At 44.2% G+C, this 23522-nt stretch overlaps 1 protein-coding gene across 1 annotated transcript in view; it reads left to right on the top strand.

Moving 5' to 3' along the window:
- Positions 1–23522, top strand: part of LOC140427050 (organic cation/carnitine transporter 2-like) — a 196339-nt gene that overhangs the window by 36275 nt on the left and 136542 nt on the right. Inside the window, exon 2 of the mRNA XM_072512495.1 lies at positions 17572–17675. Within this exon, the coding sequence (XP_072368596.1) occupies positions 17572–17675 (104 nt within the window). The remainder of the gene's footprint in view (positions 1–17571; positions 17676–23522) is intronic.

Here is a 23522-nt window from a genome sequence, read left to right as displayed (position 1 = left end):
TTGATTTTCTTCTGAAGTGGCCAATGGCAAGTCAACTCAGAGCTATATTTCTGCTCTTTCTCTGCTACTGGGTCAAAACTCTGGTGATCCACCTCTCACAACAGTGTTGGTGTACTGCAGCACATGGACTACAGCAGTTCATGAAGGCTCCTCACCACTACCTTCTCAAAGACAATTAGGGATATGCAACAAATGCTGGTCTTGCCAGCAAAGCTCATATCCCATGAATTGATGAAACAAATTAAGTGTTCGGGACATGAACAGAGAGATCTGAGGGTATACGTACAGAAATTGTTGAAGATGACAGGGCAAGCTGAGAAAATAGCTCAAAAGCAAACAGGATCCTTTATAAATGGAAGTATAGAATGCAAAAGCAATGGCATTATAATAAACCTTTAGAAAACATTGGTTTGGTCTCAACTGGAGTAGGTATGAAATAGATATCAGTAACCATGGATTATAATAGTCGCAATCACACTGAATCTTTTAAAGTTCTATTGTGAAAGTCAGTTGATGAATGTTGACATTCCAAGCTTGCCCAAATAGCTATTCATGTTACAAAACTATAACACTGGCCTCCACCCAATACTTTAGAAAATTGCCCAGGATGCCCTATCCATAAAAAAACAGAACAAATCCATTCCACTCTCGATCATTTGTAAAGTCATGGTAGGTGTCGAGAACAGTGCTGTCAAGTGGCACTTGCACAGCAAGGCCAGCATTTGTTGCCTATCTCTATATGCTCTGGACTAAAACATTTCACATGGCAGTCAAGAGTCAACCACATTGCTGTGGCTCTGGAGTTATATGCGGGCCAGACCAGGTAAGGATACGGGGGGGACGGAATTCTCCATCCGTTAACACTGTTGAGGTTCTCAGGTCCCACTGCAGTGAATGGAGTTTTGGCTGAGCGCCAAATTCTCCGTCCTCACTGCCAGCAGTGGTGGGGCGAACTAGAATCGGAGAATCGCACCCAGATTTTCTTCCTTAAAGGACATTAATGAACCAGATGGGTTTTTCTGATAATTGATGATAGTTTCACAGTCACCATCACTGAGATTCGCTTCTTATTAATTGAATTTAAATTGCAACAGCTGCCGTGGTAGGATTGGAGCCCATGTACTCCGACCCTAAGCCGCTAGATTTCGAACAAGCGACATTACCATTACACCACTGTCTCACCCAGTGTTGATTCATGTGCAATGTTCAGCATCATTAACATCTCTTCAAATACTAAAGCAGTCGTGTCCCTATGCAGCAAGACCTGGACAACAAATAGACTTGAGCTGATAAATGGCAAGCGACAGTCACATGACACATGATTCTTTTGCAGCCAGTCCGGATGAAATGATCAGTCGAACACCTCGTTACTTTAACATGTGTTTATTTCTAGGCCGGGGCTAAGACCACTGTATCTCTTGAGAGTTACAACAGCAAGCCAAAGCCAATACATCTAACAGCAGGATTTATACATTTTTGGTTCATTTCTGAGGGCAGCTCCCTCGCTTTTCTATCTGTGCTCTCAGCTCAATTATAATTCAGCCCCCTCAATTATAATTATCTTGAAGCCTAGTGCACCCATTCCCAAGGCCGTTACTGCAATTTGTCTGGTACAAAAACATAAGAGATAACATAAATTCCGTTAGACCAAAAAGTTCTTTTTGACATTTCATTTTCCCATCAAGCTTGATTCTAGATCCAAACTAAAACTCGGTTTGACATCCAGTAGCTTGATCCATATTCTCATTCCCCTCTTTTATCATTTCATGATAACGTCTAATCCATAGTCAATCGTCTCAGTCTCTCCCATTCTATTTGCATTTTTAACATTTCCTCATATTCCTCTGCACTTTCTTTCACATCCATTAACTCTTCAAGGCTCACTTCATGTTGCTGTACTAACTGTTGGGAAATTACTGCTGCACCGACACTTTTACACAAGCATTTCATTAGGAAGCTAAGCATAATTATTACAAGTATTACAACTACCAGGATTATTAATCCATGCACTAGGTAAGACCCCCATGATCCGGCAAACAACCAATCTAACCACCCATCTCTTGATGTTTCGTGCAGTTTCTTAATCTCTTTGCGGATATGATCCACGAGGTGGGTGATGTTCTCCAAACTATCAGGGATGTAGGTGCAACATTCCAAACCTATCATGGCACAAGTCCCACCTTTGTTTGCAAGGAGGTAATCGAGGGCCATGCGGTTTCGTAGGGCTACAGTTCTTATCGCCACCATTTCATTATTTATCTCAGTCAATGCTTCAGTGGTGTCGTTTGCTACCTCTTCCAGGATTTTTGCTATCTTCCTTATTTCCTTTATTGCAAGAGCTACCCCGACAGGGGGAAGCAGGATCCCAAAGTATCGTTGCGTTTTGGTTATTTCTCTCTTTTGTCGCTTCATCATTTGGTAATGGTCGCCTAAATTGGGGAGGTGGTGTATAAAGGGGACTACATACCCCAGATAACAGGATCCCGTCCAATCCTCTGGCAGCCAGGGATATGCCTTGCGGCCACAAATAAAATACGTCCCATTGTATGAAGTGAGTTTGTCCACATCAAACCCTTGGGCCATCAGGGAGTACTTGAAGGTACCTGTCCCATTTGCGTATGGGACGTCCAGTGTACACCCATAAAACTGAGGAGACGTATGTTGGCCACCACAAACCTGTGCTCACATTGACTAGCATCTACAAATATCCCTTTAACCACATTCCTTACCAAACATATTATTCCCAGTGGTCTTCCCACGTTGGTGGTATTAGTGAGGGTAAGAAACGGAGGCTGGTGGGATCTGTTATAACTTGGTTGGTACCACATCTCAAAGGTGTTCATTGGATAGCCCCCCTCTTTCCAAGGTCATGGGGATATGGGGAGAAACGATAAACTAGAAGCTGCCCCGCCGTCTGGGTGTCTTACCATAGTTACAATTCTTATAGTCCTGGGGGATAGACGAGTACCATCCTGGTAAATATACCATTCTACTGTTTCTGACAGGTTAAGGGGAACAGGTCTGAGGGGGATCCCTCCCTTAGCATGGGTCGGGATATGTGTACAGACCCAGCAACCAGAAACATTCATATCCTTTGCGTACACATATGACATATACAGATACGTGTTTACCTGTAATTCCCTTTTTTCCCGCAGCCTTACGGGAACGCATGGTTCCCGCATCCCAAGGGTAAAGTCTTTTTTTTTTTTTTGTTTCTGCAGCTATAGTCCCATTTACAGTTGACCTGATGACAGAGTAGGTTGCTCTTAGTCACTCCACTGATGAGTATGGTCCGATTGCATCGTTGTACGTAGGCCGAACATCCGTCCGCAGGGGTCGCTTTCCAAGGTCATTCTCCTGGGCCTTGACTGGTGTAAGGTGTCTCCTCGACAGGTGATGAGTCCGTCTTCCGTTGGGGCCACAGGTTCTTCGCTTGGCCTCTCCTCCAGTTTCCAAAAGTCCCAGCAGGGTTATGATAATAAGGCTGTCCTTCATCCCGTGAATGATGCTGAAGTTATTACCTAGGGCTCGAAACAGAGGGTTATTCTCTATTGCATTTTCACAACCTTACAATGGTGGATGTGGATCCAGGCATTTCTGCCTTCCACTTTTACAGCAGTGGGAGTAGTGAGTAGGACCTGGTGTGGTCCTTCCCATCGGGGTTCTAATCCTTTCCTAACCCAATTACAAATCAGGACATACTCGCCCGGATTAATAGTGACAGAACTGGACAAGGGAGGTATCTCCTCATAAGCGGCTCGTACCCGTGAATGGAGGCCCTTTAGTACTTTAGTCAAGGCTATCACATAGTTGGCCATTTCAGTGGTCATATGGTGAAACTGTACTTCCTTATGTTTCCCTTGATCCCAAGGAGTACGCAAGGGTCTTCCGTATAAAATTTCGGCGGCACTCAGTCGTGTCTTTCCAGCTGCATGTATTTGGAAGAGGCAATAGGGAATAATTTGAGCTAAGTGGCTCCAGTCTCTGCCTGTAGTTTTGCCAGTTTTGTTTTTAATGTCTGATTAGCCCTTTCTACCATTCCCGCTGCTTGGGGTCGGTATGCGCAATGTAATTGTTGTTTTATTCCCAGCTGAGTACAAAATTCCTCATTGATCTGTCCCACAAAATGAGGTCCATTATCAGAGCTTAATCGATATGGAATCCCAAATCTAGGAACAATTTCTCGCATCAAAACTTTTACTACCGTGGAAGCTTTGTTATCTACAGTGGGGTAAGCTTCTATCCATTTGCTAAATACATCAACAATAACTAATACATGTTTATAACATTGTCATCTTTCCAACTCAATGTAATCGATCTGGAGTGTCTCAAAGGGACCTTCCGGTAGCGGGGTTTTACCTATTTCACAGGGTATTGCTTTACCAGGATTATACTGCTGACATACTAGGCAACGACTGCTAATGTTTTGCGCTATGTCTTGCAGTCTTGGGTGCCACCATGTTTTGAGCAATACATCACCCGTAGCTCGCGCACCACATGAGTTGCAAAGTGAACACATTCGGTAACCCAGGCTGCCAATGCATCGGGCATACAAGTCTGCCCTGCCGGGGTGACCCACAATTTATTTACAGGATCATAACAACATCCCAATTCTTCCCATAGTCTTTTTACACAGTCAGGAGCGTCCTCCTGTAATTGAATGACGTCAGTGATGGTCGGCATTGGCTTTTCAGAGGGAGACTAACCCTTAGAGCTTTTAGTCTGGCTCATCATTTTTGGTACCGCCATTTCTTTTAAGCGAGAAGCCTCTTTGGCTTGATGGTCCGCCTGCCTATTACCCGCGTCCACCAGTGTTTTGCCTGTCGTATGGGCAGCGCACTTTATTGCAGCTATTTGTTTAGGGAGCATTAAAGCCTGTAGTAATTGTGTAACTAACTGTTTGTGGGATATCTGAGTGCCTGCAGATGTAAGAAATCCCCTGTTCTTCCATAATTGGCCAAAATCGTGTGTGACCCCAAAGGCATATCGGGAATCAGTGTAGATATTTACAATTTTATCTTTCCCTAATACACAGGCTCGAATAAGTGCAAAAAGTTCAGCCTGTTGGGCGGAAAAGGGAGTTTTGAATGCTGCTGCTTCAAGAGTTTCTCCTTGTTGGTTAACAATTGCATACCTTGATAATCTATCCCCCCTTTCACCGATGGATGAACGACCATCGGTGAATAGGTTCAGATCAGCATTTGGTATTGGAGAATCAGTGAGATCATCGCGTAATGACGCATCGTCTTGTGGGAGAGAAAGACAGTCATGAGTCAAGGACTCAGTGGCGTTAGGCGGGTCTGAAAGGAAACTAGCGGGGTTAATAGTAGAGCAGTGCCGGAACTGAAGTTTCGGGTTATTGAGGAGATAAATCTCATATTTATTTTGACACGCCATAGTTAGGTGCTGAGTCTGAAGTTGACCGAGCAGGGCCGTGACTGAATGTGAACTATAAATAACAATATCCTGCTGAAGAGTGAGATTAGCCTCTGGCTGGAGACTGTTGTAAATAGAGGCTAAAATCTGAGTACATCCAGGTTAGCCGAGTGCAACTGGATCAAGTTTAGACGAGTAATAAGCTATAGGACGGTGGCGATCCCCATGTTTCTGGGTAAGTACCGCGGTGGCAGAACCGGCTAAAACAGTACAATAAAGTTGGAAAGGTCGATCATAAAGGGGGCATCCTAGTGCTGGCGCCCTCATTAAGGCGTCTTTTAGCCGATGGAAGGCCTCTTGGGCTTCCGTACTTAACTGTAACTCTCCAGCGTTATTGGTGTATGGGGTCAATAGCCGGGTATCTAGGGCGATATTCGGAATCCATTGCCGACAATAATTAACCATTCCGAGCCATTTATGGACATCCTTAGCCGTTGTGGGTTCAGGGCATTGACAAATGGGCTGAACTCGACTTGGTGACAGCGCCCATGCATTGGCGGACAAAAGGATACGGACTGTTGGTTGGGCTACTACTACTTTGGCGGGTGACACACGTATCCTAAAATTGAAAGGTAATTTAATAATTGAGCCGTATCTTCTTTACAACTTTGTTCTGACGGGCTTGCGATCAGTAAATCGTCAACATACTGTACGGGGGTGGATCCCCCTTTTAATTCCAGGGGCTGTAATTGTTGTTGGAGACAGCGGGAGAAAAGAGTAGGCGAATGTATAAATCCTTGAGGCAACCTAGTCCATGTGTATTGTTGATTTTGATATGTAAAGGCAAAGAGATACTGTGAATCCGGGTGCAAGGGGAGGGCGAAAAAGGCATGCTGGAGATCCACCAGGGAAAATGTTGTAGCGTCCGCTGGGACTTGGGCTAAAATGTGTGCTGGATTTGGGACCAATGCGTGAAGGGGTTGTACCATGGTATTAATTGAGCGCAGATCTTGGACGAGGCGATATTGATCTGGCTTGCCGGGCTTCGGGACTGCTAGTATTGGAGTATTACAAGGAGAGTGACACGGAACCAAAACTTGTTGCCAAATAAGATTCTGTATAAGTGCCTCTAGTGAATTCTACAGGGATAGTCAAGAACTGTCAACTTAAGAGAACTGTCATTATTCTGAATATTGCTTTATTAATTTTAAGAAACCAACATATCTTGCTAGTAGTGCCTTCTTTAATAGAATCGACAAATTCATCTGCAGAAAACCTACATGTTTAATAAGTTATTGTGTTTGATATTTTAAAATAAATGTTTAGAATTAGCCTGGAAATTAAAACTTCAAACAATGGAAGCTGGTTTTACAAAAACCAATACAACTCCGATTAAAAAGAACAGATCGTTCAAGGACATTTGATAACGGGAATTTGGCAGCAATTCAACTTTTACTCCCAGTCCATTTGAGTGACATATATATTTTTTTAAAGTTTGGAGATGCGAATGGCATCATGCCAAGCTATACGCCTCTTTTTGTCTCTGCAAGAAAAGTAACCCTTTCAACAAGCTTTTGTGTATAATCCAGAAGATGTCAAAGTGCAGAATGTTGTACTTTCATTCCCAATAACTCTAAAGAAGTTAAAGATTTGGCATTACATATCAAAAAGAAATCAAAAACTTGATCCACCCCAATTTATCTTCCAACTGTACCCCCAATTGATGAATTTGAGCTGAAATACTATTATTGAAATGTTACTGATCAATCAACTGTTTGACTGTATTATATTGTATAATTTATTAATACTGAATCAGTAGTATCAAATTTGATTAATTTATTAATTATAATAATTATTTTGAAATGCCTGGTTGTTGGGCCCCGGTGGTTGGCAGGGTTGTATGCTATATTGGGAACTTGTCGGACGGGGAACTGACACTGTGGTTGATAATCGTCTGGGTAATCAGGGAAATCCACCTCTAGTGCCCCCTCTTTTCCCGGGACTAACTCTTGATTCATCTATGGGAATTGATTAGCATGGGTTTTAGAACGAGTGCGAGTCGCCGGACCTCCTTGCGACGGTGGAGGTGGTGATAGTGGCGTTGGGAGCGGTGGATAAAGGGCTACACATCTTTAATGTAATTTCTAACATGGTCACACCAGAGGAATAAAGAGTTTTTTGTCTGAAACATAATTTGTTTTAGAACAATTTAAACTACAATCAGAACCTTGGGAATGTAAGGTGGAGGCGGTCGTAGTGGCGGTGTAACGGTCGGTCGTCCCATATATAGCCAATTTTTAGGGTCATCCTCATCGTCTCCCTCGGTCAAGGCAAGGCCGGCCATTCGACCATACTGTCCTGATTTAGAAATGGGGGTTTTAACAGACTTAGGCCTTTTTCTATGGTGGGCACATTCCTTTTTTCAAAACCTCCGCAGTCTTAACAATTCCCCCTTCTGTTAATTCAATACCTAATTTTAAAGCATTAGACTGCCAATTAGCCAATAAAGATGCATCTTTTAATTTTTTGGCAGTACTCCCGCCATAACTCAATCAATTTCTTAGCCGTTGAGCTACGGTTATGTTGCCAAATAATCTGCTGTGCCTCTATAACCGTGGGCAAATCTTTTGATCCTCCCAGGGGCCATTTCCCCTTTCCCAAATTTTTATGCAATTCTCCCGATAACTGCCGCAGCTGCTGAGAGTGTTCCGGATACTGTTCACAAAGAGTTTGAAGCGCGCTTCCACTATCAGAGGTGCTATCTAAAGTACTACCCATTGTCTCCTATCCTCAGATGATCCCTGCGGTTACCTGCTTAATTTTGGTAGTGATCCTAAATCGCTTAATCAATTAAGAATTTAAACGGGGTTATCCTGCCCCGTTGCCCAATCAAAAGGCTAAATCAAATTGTTCGAAAGTGAATTTTAGAAGGTCAAAGCCTGGAAATGAAACCTGAAAAGAGAGAGAGAGAGAGAGGACTGATTTAAACAGACTGACAGACTCAGGGGATCAAAGACAGAACTAACAGATTTAAGAAATTGGTCGAGTGTTCCGACAGGGCACACAACGGTCAAGCCCTGTTTATTATGTTTCCTTTAGGTGTTATCCGCACCACCATTTAAATTTTATAATATATAATTTGGACAGAGTTATCCGTTCTCCGTAATATTCAATCTGATCAACCCGAAGTGTCGAACAAGTCTAGATACCGGTTGATATACTTATTTATCGAAAACCACCTTTTATCGCAAAGGTATTAGGCAACCCTAAGGATCATCATCACTCATTTACCCGGAGATTTAAGGAGGACTCTAACCTCCCAAGGTTTCCAACCCGGGACTTCAGGAAGGACTTTAACCTCCCAGGGACTCCAACCCAGACTGTATAGGGAGGACTCTAACCTCCCAAGGTTTCCAATCCGGGACTTTAGGGAGGACTCTCACCTCCCAGGGACTCCAACCTGGGACTTTAGGGAGGACTTTAACCTCCCAGGGACTCCAACCTGGGACTTTAGGGAGGACTTTAACCTCCCAGGGACTCCAACCCTGGACCTTTTAGGGAGGACTCTAACCTCCCAGGGTTTCCAACCCGGGACTTTAGGGAGGACTTTAACCTCCCAGGGACTCCAACCCTGGACATTTTAGGGAGGACTCTAACCTCCCAGGGTTTCCAACCCGGGACTTTAAGAAGGATTTTAACCTCCCAGGGACTCCAACCCGGACTGTTTAGGAAGGACTCTAACCTCCCAAGGTTTCCAACCCGGGACTTTAGGAAGGTTCAACCTTACTGGGACCCAACCCTTTCAACCCTTCTTCATAACGGGTTCGCCGGACTGCTTTGATTTCGTCAGAGTCTCCACCGAAACCGAACAGCAGGGCGTGGCCACACTCGGGACAGCAGAGGGGGAAACCAAAGTGGTAACAAAGGTTCTCACGTTTGGTGGCCAATTCCCTCCTCAGCGTCCGAATGCGATCAGTCTGTTACGCTGTCAGGTTCCAGGGAGGCTCTTTGAAATCCCACTTTCGACACCAAATGAGGATTCTTTTGCAGCCAGTCCGGATGAAATGATCAGTCGAACACCTCGTTACTTTAACATATGTTTATTTCTCGGCCGGGGCTAAGACCACTGTATCTCTTGAGAGTTACAACAGCAAGCCAAAGCCAGTACATCTAACAGCAGGATTTATACATTTTTGGTTCATTTCTGAGGGCAGCTCCCTCGCATTTCTATCTGTGCTCTCAGCTCAATTATAATTCAGCCCCCTCAATTATAATTATCTTTAAGCCTAGTGCACCCATTCCCAAGGCCGTTACTGCAATTTGTCTGGTACAAAAACATAAGAGATAACATAAATTCCGTTAGACCAAAAAGTTCTTTTTGACATTTCATTTTCCCATCAAGCTTGATTCGAGATCCAAACCAAAACTCGGTTTGACATCCAGTAGCTTGATCCATATTCTCACAATGATGTCTGTCGTGGGCCATGTGTCTCGCTGAAACATGATTGAGGAATTGAGTGTGGTGCGGGCCCTCCTGTGTCCCAAAGGAATTCTACGGGGTGTCCCTGTACTGTGCCTGCCTCTATCGGACTTGTCCCAAAGGTTGTCGCAGACCCAAGTTGCGGAGCCCGAACACCATCAGTCGGTGCCGTTCATATCTGTGCTGTCCGCACAGGAGCTAATACTGTGGATTGGCTTTGCCCTATTCTTATTTAGGGTGCCTGTCTGCTGGTTTCTCTGCTGCTTCTGGTGTGCAATGCATTCTCATGCATAGTGTCCTAATTGGCCGCAATTATAACACTCCTGGGATTTGGGTTGCTGTGGGCTGTTCCTTCCCTCATTTACCCATGCGGGGTTCTGGTGCGTCCCAACTGGATCTATATCTGCCTGTTCTTCCTCTGCTTTAACAAATGCTGTTTTACCTTGGATGGAGTTTCCCAAGCCGGGACAATCTCCTTAAAACCCATTTTTCTTTGTGGACCTCGTCTAAGGAGTTGTAATTTGCGCAAGCTCTCTGTCCTGCTTCTGTTGCATGAGAGACAGGGATGCGGGTCCATTTGGCCATATTATCTGGGGACAAATGGGCGTGGGCTAATTCTCCAAACACGGCAGTAAAATGTATCCACAAGCATCCAGCAAACACGGTGGGGTGCTCTGTTTTCTTTTGCCTACACTTCTTTAGGCCTTCTCCAGGGTCTCCTTTGTTATAGCAGATTGCATCTAGGATCCCTATATGCATTTCTTGGAGTGTGCCTCCTCCTACATTTTGTGGGTCGGGAAGGGCTGCCACGACTGAAGGGTCGAGGCTCAAAACTGTGAGCTTCACTTGCTCCTTTTCATCCAGGCCGTACATGGTCGCCTGTTGTTTTACCCTTGCAAAGAACTGGTGGGGGTCCGATGTGGGTAGGAACGGCGTTATTTTATCACACACGTCCCTTCATTGGGTGACGGTTAATGGGGTGGTGTATAGGAAATCTGCATTTCCTTCTGCTGTGGCCCTGCGCTGTGTGGTTACAGGGTTCATAGGGGTGTGTTCTGCCTGTGCAGTCGGGGGTTGGGGCGCTTTTCATTTCTGGGGTCTATCCTGTGTACATGTGCCATGTACATATCTGTGCTACAGTCTTTGGATCATCCATTTTGTATTCTGGAAGTGGCCATCCCAGATGGCTCCAACCCTACACCTTCTAAGGACTCCATCCCTTTCTCTCAACTCCTTCACCTCCGTCGCATTTGTTCCGATGATGCCACTTGCCAAAATGGTGCTTCGAAAATGTGTTCCTTCTTCCTAAACCGTAATTTCCCACCTACAGTTGTGGACAAGGCCCTCAACAGTGTGCGGTCCATCTCCCGCGCCACTACCCTCGCCCCCTCCACTCCCTCCCAGAACAAGGATAGAGTCCCCCTCGTTCTCACATTTCATCCCACCAGCCTCCGTATGCAAAGCATAATCCTCCACCATTTTCGCCAACTCCAGCGTGATGCCACCACCAAACACATCTTCCCTACACTCCCTCTGTCAGCATTCTGCAGAGACCGTTCCCTCCGAGACTATTTAGTCCACTCCTCCACCATACCCAGTACCTCTCCCATCACCCATGGCACCTTCCCATGCAATCGCAGAAGCTGTAACACCTGCCCCTTTACCTCTTCCATGCTTAACATCCCAGGCCCAAAACACTCATTCCAGGTTAAGCAGCGTTTCACTTACATCTCTTCCAATTTGGTTTACTGCATTCGCTGCTCCCAATGTGGTCTCCTCTATATTGGAGAGACCAACGCAGACTGGGTGATCGCTTTGCTGAGCATCTTCGGTCTGTGCACATTCAGGACCCTGATCTTCCTGTTGCTTGCCATTTTAACAAAAGACCCTCCTCCCATGCCCACATGTCTGTTCTTGGCTTGCTGCAATGTTCCAGTGAAGCGCAACGCAAACTGGAGGAACAACATCTCATCTTCCGGTTAGGCATGCTACAGCCTTCCGGCCTGAACATCGAATTCAACAACTTCCGATGATCAGCTGTACCCCACCTCGACCCATTTGTTGTCATTTCATTTTAACTGTCTTTTACCATTTCTTTCTTAATATATATTTAATTTCCTCCACCCCCAATCTTATCCACCTTTCCTTCACCTTTTTCCTCTTTGCTTCCCCCTTCCCCTCCTCCCACATCTACAGTTCATCCTCTGATGTTAGTTTCCCTGCTGTTTGTCCTTTCGCATCTTTTGTTCTCTCCGGGAACTGCCATTAGCACTCTTTCCCCTTGGTTTCTGTGGCCATTAGCACCCGGATTCCCTGGGTTTCTGTGGCTATGACTCATCTTTCATTCTCACTCCACAGTATAAATATTTCCCACTTTCTCTGTCTGTTAGCTTTGACAAAGCATCATCGGACTCGAAACGTTAGCTCTTTTCTCTCCCTACAGATGTTGCCAGACTTGCTGAGATTTTCCAGCATTTTCTCTTACGTTTCAGATTCCAGCATCCACAGTAATTTGCTTTTCTCCAATAATTGACACTGATATGTAAAGATGTTGCAGGTGGCTTTGAGGCATGTGATGTGGTGATGGCGTTTTGTATAGAGTGGGTTCAAGGAAAATAAAGATGTTTGTGAAAAGGAGCAGAACTCTTGACTCTTTACTCAACAGCAGCTGAAAGCTAACAATTGGTAGCAGAGGATGGTTGTTGGGCAAATGTAAAGGCTTGAAAAATACAACTTTTCCAGAAGCAAAACAAAATTCTGCATCAACCAAGGAGTGAGTGAGAAGGAAATTAAAAAAAAAATATGGCTGAACCTAGAATAAAAATGTCTGGATATGACTATCCGCCATTATTTTCTGAAAAGGGATTGTACGACCAATGGAGAAGTGCAGTTGTTATGTGGACTAAGGGAAAGAGGAAAGAAGATATGGCACTGGCTCTTTCTCTACCTTTTGAGAGTAAAATCCGAAGCAAAGTGTTTTCTGAACGGGAATTGGAAGGGTTAGACTCAGAAGAAAGTCTAGAGATTCTATTGAGTTTTATGGATAAGATTTATCAAAAGGATGACTTCTTAAGTGCGTATGAAGCTTGGTCATAATTTGATAGATTCTGGAAAACAGAGGTTATCTCTATTGAGGACTATATAATGGAGTTTAGCAGACTATACAAAAGGTTGCACAAACACCGCCTGGAATTTCCACAGTCCGTGTTAGCATTTAAATTACTGGACTGTGCTAGAGTGACCAATATGGATAGGCTCCTAATTTTGTCAGGAGTTACATTTGCGGATAATGATACCTTATTCGATCAGATGATAGAAGCCTTAAAGAAGTTTCTGGGGAAACATTCAATTCCTATGGCTTTGAAAGTTGAATTTGAAAGTTATGACTCAAATGGGTCAGTTAGCAATAAAGCAGACTATGGAAGATACACTACTGACAGGATGGTGAGATCATACGGCTACAAACAGGTTACGAGAGTGAGGAAGGAGATCGGGACCTGGAAATTATTAGGGCAGAAACCCATTTAAAACCTAAAACAGGAGGAGGGACATGGAGAATGGTAATAGGAAAATGAACCCCAGAAATGCCCGGGTATGATAAATCGATGTTTTTAGTGTGACTCTCAATACCATTATGCTTTCAACTGTGCAACACGTTATAATAGAATGTTTGAAGCTACACATGACACAGAAGAATCAGAAGAGGATAAAGATAGTGATGAGAAAGAAGGCATTGTCCTATTAACAAGCAGTTTTACTCCGGTACTGAAAGTGTTGGTTGTAGAATCCTTTAATTGTGCTGTATTGGGCAGTGGCTGCACATCTACTGTGTTTGGAATTGACTGGTTAAAATGTTCCCTGGACTCTTTGAATGCTGAAAATCGTAACAAGGTGAAGGAATTTGAAAGTTCCACAAGTTTCAGGTTTGGGGATGATAAACTCCTGAAGTCGCTGAAAAGATGTGATCCCTTGCAATATTGCCGGAGTGAATCATTTCATGAGCACAGATGTTGTATCAAGTGAGAGACCATTGCTTCTGAGTAGACCATCGATGAAGAAAGCACACATGAAACTGGATATGGAACAGGATAAGGCAACAGCTTTTGGAAAGATGGTGGACTTACAATTTACACAGTCAGGACACTATTGTATTCCATAACTGGCAAATAATATTTCAAGTGCAGTTGTTAAGGATGTGTTACTGGCAGCTGGAAATGAGACTTTAGCTGATAAAAAGATTGTTGTATTAAAACTGCATAGGCAATTTGCGCATCCGTCTCCTCGGAGGCTGAAAAAATTATTAAAGGATGCAGGGGCAAGGAATGAAGACTATACGAAGCTGATAGAACAGGTTAGTGACTGCTGTGAGGTTTGTAGGACGTACAGAAGGACACCATCACGACCGATAGTAACCCTACCTTTGGCCAGGGATTTTAATGACATTGTGGCCATGGACCCTAATATCTGGGATAAAGCTAACAATATATTTATTTTGCATTTTGTAGATTTAGCAACTAGATCTAGTCAATCAACCATTGTACGTATTAAAGAAAAGAGGGCAATTCTGGATCAAATTGTGGAAAAATGGATAGGGACAGGAATGGGCCCACCAACAAAATTCCTTACAGACAATAGGGGAGAATTTGCTAATGATGAGTTTAGGAATATGTGTGAAAACGTGAATATCACAGTTATGAATACGGCTGCAGAAAGCCCATTTAGTAATGGTGTATGTATAAGAAAACATGCTGTAATAGATGACATGCTCCGGAAAATTTTGGCAGATAGACCAAATTGAAAGTTAAATTCAGCCTGAGCATGGGTGGTACATGCAAATAATTGATTGCAGATGGTTTGGAGCTATAGTCCCTATCAACTAGTGTTTGGTAGAAATCCTAAACTTCAGTCCATTTTGGATGACCAGCCTCCAGCTTGGGAAGGGACTACAATTAGCTCTGCCTTTGCTGAGCATTTAAATGCATTACATAGCAGTAGAAAAGCTTTTTTGGAAGCAGAAGTCTCTGAAAGTATTTGCAGAGCTTTCAGGCATAATGTACGGCCATCAAATACCGTTTTTCAGCAAGGAAACATAGTATACTGTAAAAGAGACAATTGTAATGAATGGAAAGGCCCAGGGAAGATCATAGGCATAGATGGCAAAGCAACTGTTTTGCAACATGGCAGTCAGACTATTAGGGTACATTCAGCAAGGATAATGGGTACAGATTACAAATTTTCAAATTTACACTGAGCAGACAGATATGATGAGGAACCAGGGTCATCTGGTACGCACGTGGAACGGAACTATGAGGATCAGTTAACTGATGTAGACAGAGTTTCTGTAGAGGAACACAATACTTCTGATGAATTAGAAAAGGCCATTTTTCCGAAAGGACAACTGCCAAAAGTTGGTACAAAAGTGACATATTTGCCTGAAGGGTCTAGTCAATGGAAAAATGCAACCGTTATTAGTAGAGCAGGGAAGGCCACTGGAAAGTATAAACACTGGTTGAATGTACAGCATTCATTGGAGGGTGTCACGATAATGGATTGGAAACACAAAGTTCAAAAATGGAAGGTACAGAAACGCAGTGCCAATTCAGAAAGTACATCAGATAGTGAACAGGTACGCAGGAAAATGTCAAGAGCTCTTGAAAGGACATCCCGCAGCAGAAGGGAAAGATCAAGCAGCAGCAGTACAGAACGAGATACCAGGCGGGATAAGGGACGTAGTTTGTCAAGGACTCTGAACAGGGTAAGACTATGAATACTACTAGGAGTAGAAACTCACATGCACATGAGATTTTAATGGCTTCCAATAAATTAGATGAAAAAGTTATCAAAGATGCCAAACAGCAAGAACTGCACAGTTTGAGTGAATTTGGGGTATACACGGAAGTACCGGATAGGGAACAAAGAGCTCTATCCCACAGATGGATTTGCACGGAAAAAGTTCTTCCGGATGGAACTTATAAGGCAAAGGCCAGGTTTGTGGCAAGGGGATTTGAAGAAAACTTAGAAGATCAGAATTTAAGGGTAGATTCACCTGTGGCAGGAACGGTTATTTTAAAGATCTTCTTGGCTCTATTAGCCACACAGGCATGGGAATGCAAATCTACAGATATAAAAGCTGCCTTTTTGCAGGGGCATCAGCTTCAGAGAGACATTTTTCTCCATCCTCCTAAAGAGTCAGCCAATACAGAAGGGGTACTCTGGAAGTTGAACAAATGTGTACATGGATTAAATGATGCGTCTAGAGTCTGGTATTCATCGGTGAGGTCAGTTTTGTTAAAATTAGGTTGTTGCTAGTTGAAAGCGGATCCGGCAATGTTTTACTGGCACCATAAAGGAAATCTTTCTGACATCTTTACGATGCATGTCGATGATTTTTTGTTGGGTGGGACGAGTGATTTTAAAGCTATTGTAATCAAGGGTTGAGGAAAGAATTCATGGTTGGAAGTCAGACTTCCGCTGCATATAAATATATTGGACTGGAAGTCGGACAGATTAAGTTAGGTGCAACTTTACATCAGCAATCTTATTTGGAGAGCCATCAGCCCAATAGCAATGAGTTGTGGTCGGGTTTCACAAAAAGACGCATTTAGTTCCACAGATGGAAATAGATCAACTGCGTAGTTTAATTGGGCAACTGAATTGGTTAGGTAGACAGAGTAGACTGGACGTTAGTTTTGATGTCTTAGAGTTGAGTACAGAAATGAATAATCCTAAAGTGGAAGACCTAATGAGAACAAATAAAGCGTTGGTCAAACTAAAGATGCAGGAGTGTGTTTTGAGGTTCCCGGTTTTAGGTGATCTTAGGCACGTGAAACTCATAGTTTATAGTGATGCACCCTATGCAAATTTATGTGATGGGGCTTCATGCGCAGGACGTTTTATAATTTTCCTTTTGGGGAACAATGGTAAATGTTGCCCTCTTGTGTGGGAAACAAAGAAAATAAGGAGTGGTCAAAAGCACTTTGGCCGCTGAGACTTTAAGCCTTGTAGAGGCGGTGGATATGGCCTATTGTATATGAAAATGGCTGGTAATGGGACTTGAACCCGTGCTGCTGGCCTGCCTTGGTTCTGCTTAAAAGCCAGCTATTTAGCCCTGTGCTAAACCAGCCCCTAATTGACACTGATATGTAAAGGGGTTGCAGCTGGCTCTTTGATATGTGATGTGGTGATAGAGTTTTGTATAGAGTGTGTACAAGGAAAATAAAGGTGTTTGTGAAAAGAAGCAGAACTCTTGACTCTTTACTCAACAGCAGTCAAGAGCTAACACTAAAAACACTGTGGATGCACCTGAAACAGCTGCAGTGTAATGATTCAAGAAGGCAAGTCACCCCAAGTTCTCAAGGACAATTAGAGATGGGGAACAACTGTTGACTTTATGAGGACATCCACATTCACTGAAAGAATTAACGAAATGTGTCTCAATGCAATATATGGTTTAATAACACCTTGTGAAGCATCTTGGATAATGTTTTTTTGTCAAAAACACAATACAAAAACAACTTATCGTGGTTATTGTTGCAGTCACTAATTAAAGGTGCAAATGGTGACATTGGCGCAAGCTGATGCTGCTTCAGTGAACCGCATTAGCTTTTCCCCATATCCTGTTTCATGCATGTTTAGATCAAATACAGCAAAAAAGATTGTCTGTAATTATCTGTAAATTACATCTAAGGAATTTTGAATTTCTTTTTGCATTTCAGTGGGACTTGGTGTGTGATAATCACTGGAAAGGCCCGTTTGCTATGTCCATATTCTTCGTGGGAGTGCTGTCTGGTTCCTTTATTTCTGGACAGTTGTCAGATCGGTGAGTTATTTCTATTATTGAACTCTGCAAGAAGAAACTTCAAAACAGTTATTAGCCTCTCAGACCTGCCAAAAGCAGGATATGTAGTGAAGAGAGCATTGATAAAATAGGAGCGGACTATTACCTCACTGTTTGTGTTGCATTCCCAGCAACCATTCATTTAATTCTTGGATTTTACGAGGCATGTGGGAGCTTGCTGCAGGCAGGTGGAGCCCTCATGAATGTTAAAAATTCCAGCTATGGAGTCGCCATTCAAAAGAGATTTTTACCTGAGATTATGTGAATACAATACTGATTGTGAGGGCAAAAGCTATTTTTCACTGGATCAAGGCCTGAAGAGGCAAATCAAGATATTCAAGTCAAGTCAAGGCAAGCATCCAGCAGAGGGCAGTAGAGCGGAGATGCTGATTGGCTGTTGCGGGGAAAATTTGCATCAGTGCATTGCGGTCACTGCATCCAGAAAGTGTATCTGAGCAAGACACCCTAGGTGTTCAAATCAAGGCAAGCATCCAGCAGAGGGCAGTAGAGCGGAGCTACTGATTTGCTGTTGCGGGGAAAATTTGCATCAGGGCATTGCAGTCACTGCATCCAGAAAGTGTACCTGAGCAAGACACCCTAGGTGTTAAAGTGAAGGCAAGCATCCTGCAGAGGGCAGTAGAGCGGAGCTGCTGATTGGCTGTTGCAGGGAAAATTTGCATCAGTGCATTGCGGTCACAGCATCCAAAAGATGGTTTGTGGAGGAGCTTTTGTCAAGTAACAGTTAAACCCGAAACACTTCTTCAGTGTTTCCCTCCCTACCTCCTCTAACCAAAATAAAAAGACAATCACTGTAAGGATCTCAGCGGTGTAAAGATCAAGAGGGAGACTCGAGGGCAGGTAGAAGTAGAAAGGAGTTGAACCGTGATGTCACAGCCTGCAGTCAAGTGATTGGCTGGTGACTGGGAAGTAGTTTTTCTTTTCCCTGAGGTGTTATCGTGCGGGGCGCAGTGGTTGCTGAGTGAGTGCTTGCTGAGAAGGGGAGTACATTTTTTTTTAAAAACTTACTGTTGGGAGTGTAAAAATGGCAGGAGATCCCAGACCCATGTTATGCTCCTCGTGCTCAATGTGGGAGTTCAGGGACGTGGCTGATGCCCCTGACTCCTTCATGTGCGGGAAGTGTGTCCAGCTGCAGCTCCTGTTAGACCGCATGATGGTCTGGAGCTGCGGATGGACTCACTTTGGAGCATCCGCGATGCTGAGAAGGTCGTGGATAGCACGTTCAGTGAGTTGGTCACACCGCAGATTAGGATTGGTAAGGGAGACAGGGAATGGGTGACCAAAAGGCAGTGCAGGTGTCCCCTGCAGTCATCTCCCTCCAAAACAGGTGTACCTTTTTGGATACTGTTGGGGGAGATGACTCACCAGGGGAAGGCAGTAGTAGCCAGGCTCATGGCACCGTGGCTGGCTCTGCTGCACAGAAGGGCGGGAAAAAGACTGGCAGGGCTATAGTCAAAGGGGACTCAATCGTAAGGGGAGTAGACAGGCGTTTCTGTGGTCGAACACAAGACTCCCGAATGGTATGTTGCCTCCCGGGTGCACGGGTCAGGGATGTCTCCGATCGGCTGCAGGACATACTGAAGGGGGAGGGTGAACAGCTAGTTGTCGTGGTGCATATAGGCACCAATGATATAGGTAAAAAACAGGATGAGGTCCTATAATCAGAATTTAGGGAGTTAGGAGATAAGTTAAAAAGTAGGACCTCAAAGGTAATAATCTGGGGATTGCTACCAGTGCCACGAGACAGTCAGAGTAGAAATTCAAGAATAGTCAGAATGAATACGTGGCTTGAGAGATGGTGCAGGAGGGAAGGGTTCAGATTTTTGGGACATTGGAACCGGTTCTGGGGGCGGTGGGACCATTACAAATCGGATGGTCTACACCTGGGCAGGACTGGAACCAATGTTCTAGGGGGTGTTTTTGCTAACACTGTTGGGGAGGATTTAAACTAAGGTGGCAGGGGGGTGGGAACCAGATTGGGAAGTTAGAGGTCAGTAAAGAGGCAGGAACTAAAGCCAGTAAGGTACTAGATAATAAACTCAATGTGACTAAGGGGAAGGGTAGACAGGGAAGAGATGATGAACGCAAAGGGACAGGTGGTCTGAGGTGCATTTGTTTCAATGCGAGAAGTGTAGCAGGTAAGGTAGATGAACTTAGGGCTTGGATTAGTACCTGGGAATATGATGTTATTGGTATTACTGAGACTTGGTTGAGGGAAGGGCAAGACTGGCAACTAAATATCCCAGGGTATAGATGCTTCAGGAGGGATAGAGAGGGAGGTAAAAGGGGTGGAGGAGTTGGCTTACTGGTCAGAGATGATATCACACCTGTGATTAAGGAGGGCACGATGGAGGATTCGAGCACTGAGGCAATATGGGTAGAGCTAAGAAATAGGAAAGGTGCAGTAATATTGTTGGGACTTTACTACAGGCCTCCCAAAAGCGAGCGTGAAGTAGAGGTACAAATATGTAGACCGATTATAGAAAAATGTAGGAGCAATAGGGTGGTCGTGATGGGAGATTTTAACTTCCCCAACATTGAATGGGATTCATGTAGTGTTGGAGGCGTAGATGGAGCAGAATTTGTAAGGAGCATCCAGAAGACTTTTTTAGAGCAGTATGGAAATAGTCCAACTCGGGAAGGGGCCATACTGGACCTGGTATTGGGGAATGATCCCGGCCAGGTGGTTGAAGTTTCAGTCGGTGATTACTTTGGGAATAGCGACCACAATTCTGTAAGTTTTAGAATACTCACGGACAAAGACGAGAGTGGTCCTAAAGGAAGAGTGCTAAATTGGGGAAAGGCCAAGTATAACAAAATTCGGCAGGAGCTAGGGAATGTGGATTGGGAGCAGCTGTTTAAGGGTAAATCCACATATGAAATGTGGGAGTCTTTTAAGGAAAGGTTGATTAGAGTGCAGGACAGACATGTCCCTACGAAAATAAGGGATAGAAATGGCAAGGTTAGGGAACCATGGATGACGGGTGGAATTGTGAGACTAGCTAAGATGAAAAAGGAAGCATACATAAGATCTAGGCGACTTAAAACTGATGAAGCTTTGGAGGAATATCGGGAAAGTAGGACAAATCTCAAACGCGCAATAAAGAGGGCTAAAAGGGGTCATGAAATATCTTTGGCTAACAGGGTTAAGGAAAATCCCAAAGCCTTTTATTCATATATAAGGAGCAAGAGGGTAACCAGAGAAAGGATTGGCCCACTCAAAGACAAAAGAGGGAATTTATGCGTGGAGTCAGAGGAAATGGGTGAGATTCTTAATGAGTACTTTGCATTGGTATTCACCAAGGAGAGGGACATGACGGATGTTGAGGCTAGGGATGGATGTTTAAATACTCTGGGTCAAGTTGGCATAAGGAAGATGGAAGTTTTGGGTATTCTAAAAGGCATTAAGGTGGACTAGTCCCTAGGTGCGGATGGGATCTATCCCAGGTTACTGAGGAAAGCGAGGGTCGAAATAGCTGGGGCCTTAACAGTTATCTTTGCAGCATCCTTGAGCACGGGTGAGGTCCCGGAGGACTGGAGAATCGCTAATGTTGTCCCTTTGTTTAAGAAGGGTAGCAGGGATAATCCAGGAAATTATAGACCTGTGAGATTGACGTCAGTGGTAGGCAAACTATTGGAGAAGATACTGAGGGATAGGATCAATTCATATTTGGAAGAAAATGGACTTATCAGTGATAGGCAGCATGGTTTTGTGCAGGGAAGGTCATGTCTTACAAACCTAATAGAATTCTTTGAGGAAGTGACAAAGTTAATTGATGAGGGAAGGACTGTAGATGTCATATACATGGACTTCAGTGAGGTGTTTGATAAAATTTCCCATGGCAGGTTGATGGAAAAAGTGAAGTCGTATGGGGTTCAGATGGATATAGAACTGGCTGGGCAACAGGAGACAGAGAGTAGTGGTGGAAGGGAGTGTCTCAAAATGGAGAAAGGTGACTAGTGGTGTTCCACAGGGATCCGTGCACGGGCCACTGTTGTTTGTGATATACATAAATGATCTGGACGAAGGTATAGGTGGTCTGATTAGCAAGTTTTCAAATGATACTAAGATTGGTGGAGTTGCAGATAGCGATGAGGACTGTCAGAGAATACAGCAAAATATAGATAGATTGGAGAGTTGGGCAGAGAAATGGCAGATGGGGTTCAAGCCAGGCAAATCGAGGTGATGCATTTTGGAAGATCTAATTCAAGAGCGGACACTACGGTCAATGGAAGAGTCCTGGAGAAATTTGATGTACAGGGAGATCTGGGAGTTCAGATCCATTGTACCCTGAAGGTGGCAACGCAGGTCGATAGAGTGGTCAAGAAGGCATACAGCATGCTTGCCTCCATCGGACAGGGTATTGGGTACAAGAGTCGGCAGGTCGTGTTACAGTTGTATAGGACTTTGGTTCGGCCACATTTGGAATACTGTGTGCAGTTCTGGTCGCCACATTACCAGAAGGATGTGGATGCTTTAGAGAGGGTGCAGAGGAGGTTCACCAGGATGTTGCTTGGTATGGAGGGTGCTAGCTATGAAGAAAGGTTGAGTAGATTAGGATTGTTTTCATTGGAAAGACGGAGGTTGAGTTGGCACCTGATTGAGGTCTACAAAATTATGAGAGGTATGGGCAGGGTGGATAGCAACAAGCTTTTCCCAAGAGTGGGGGTGTCAATTAAAAGGGGTCACGATTTCAAGGTGAGAGGGGGAAAGTTTAAGGACGATGTGCATGGAACATTATTTTTACGCAGAGGGTGGTGGGTGCCTGGAACGCTTTGCCAGCAGAGGTGGTAGAGGCGGGCACGATAGGATCATTTAAGATACATCTAGACAGATATATGAATGGGTGGGGAACAGGGGAAAGTAGATCCTTGGAAAATAGGCGACAGGTTTAGATAAAGGATCTGGATCGGCGCAGGCTGAGAGGGCTGAAGGGCCTGTTCCTGTGCTGTAATTTTCTTTGTTCTTTGTTCTTTGTATAATGTTAATGGATTCCCTGAGGGCCAGAGGAGTAGGTGTGATCTGGTTCAGAAAGTTATGAGTTCCAGCACTTCTCCAGGATCTCAGAGAATCATAGAATCCCGACAGTGCAGAAAGAGGCCATTTGGTCCATCCAGCCTGTCCCTACCCTTCGAAAGACTACCTTATCTAGGCCCACCTTCTTCCTGCAATCCCAACCTAATGGACAATTTAGCATGGCCAATCCACCTTACCGGCAAATTTTTGGACTGAGAGGAAACCAGAGCAGCCAGAGGAAACAAACGCAGACACAGGAGAAAGTTCAAACTCCACACAGTCACCCATTGCTGGAATTGAACCCGGTTCCCTGGCCCTGTGAGGCAGCAATGCTAACCATTCTGCCATCGTACCATCCTGCGTCAAGTGATGATTGTACTGAGATTGTCGGAATGCAATCATGTGTGTTTGTCTCCTTTGTTTTACTGGAAATGTTTATCCTTTTGTTACTTATGGTAATACTCAATTGAACCTCCTTAATTCCTTTGTGCTTCACTGTTCCATTACAATAATACTCATAGGGGATTTCAACTTCCCCAATATAATAAGGGATTTCAACTTCCAAATATTAATTCGGATAAGTGAATTTTGAACGGCGTAGAGGGGGCAGAATTCTTCAGTGCATTCAGTCGAGCTTTTTCCGCCAGTATGTAAAACTCCTACAGCCTGATGCAGAGCCTGTGGAAGAGGTACACCCAGAACTGATGGGGAATGCGTCTAGGAGCCTGGCCAGATCTGCACCCGTGAATCTTGGGGCCAGTGATCTGGGCGCCATTATTGCGAGCTGACTGGGA

The sequence above is a fragment of the Scyliorhinus torazame genome, chromosome 7, assembly GCF_047496885.1.
Source record: "Scyliorhinus torazame isolate Kashiwa2021f chromosome 7, sScyTor2.1, whole genome shotgun sequence".
NCBI classification, from domain to species: Eukaryota; Metazoa; Chordata; class Chondrichthyes; order Carcharhiniformes; family Scyliorhinidae; genus Scyliorhinus; species Scyliorhinus torazame.
The sequence above is the reverse complement of the archived record's forward strand: the minus strand, read 5'-3'. Positions and strand labels throughout refer to the sequence as shown.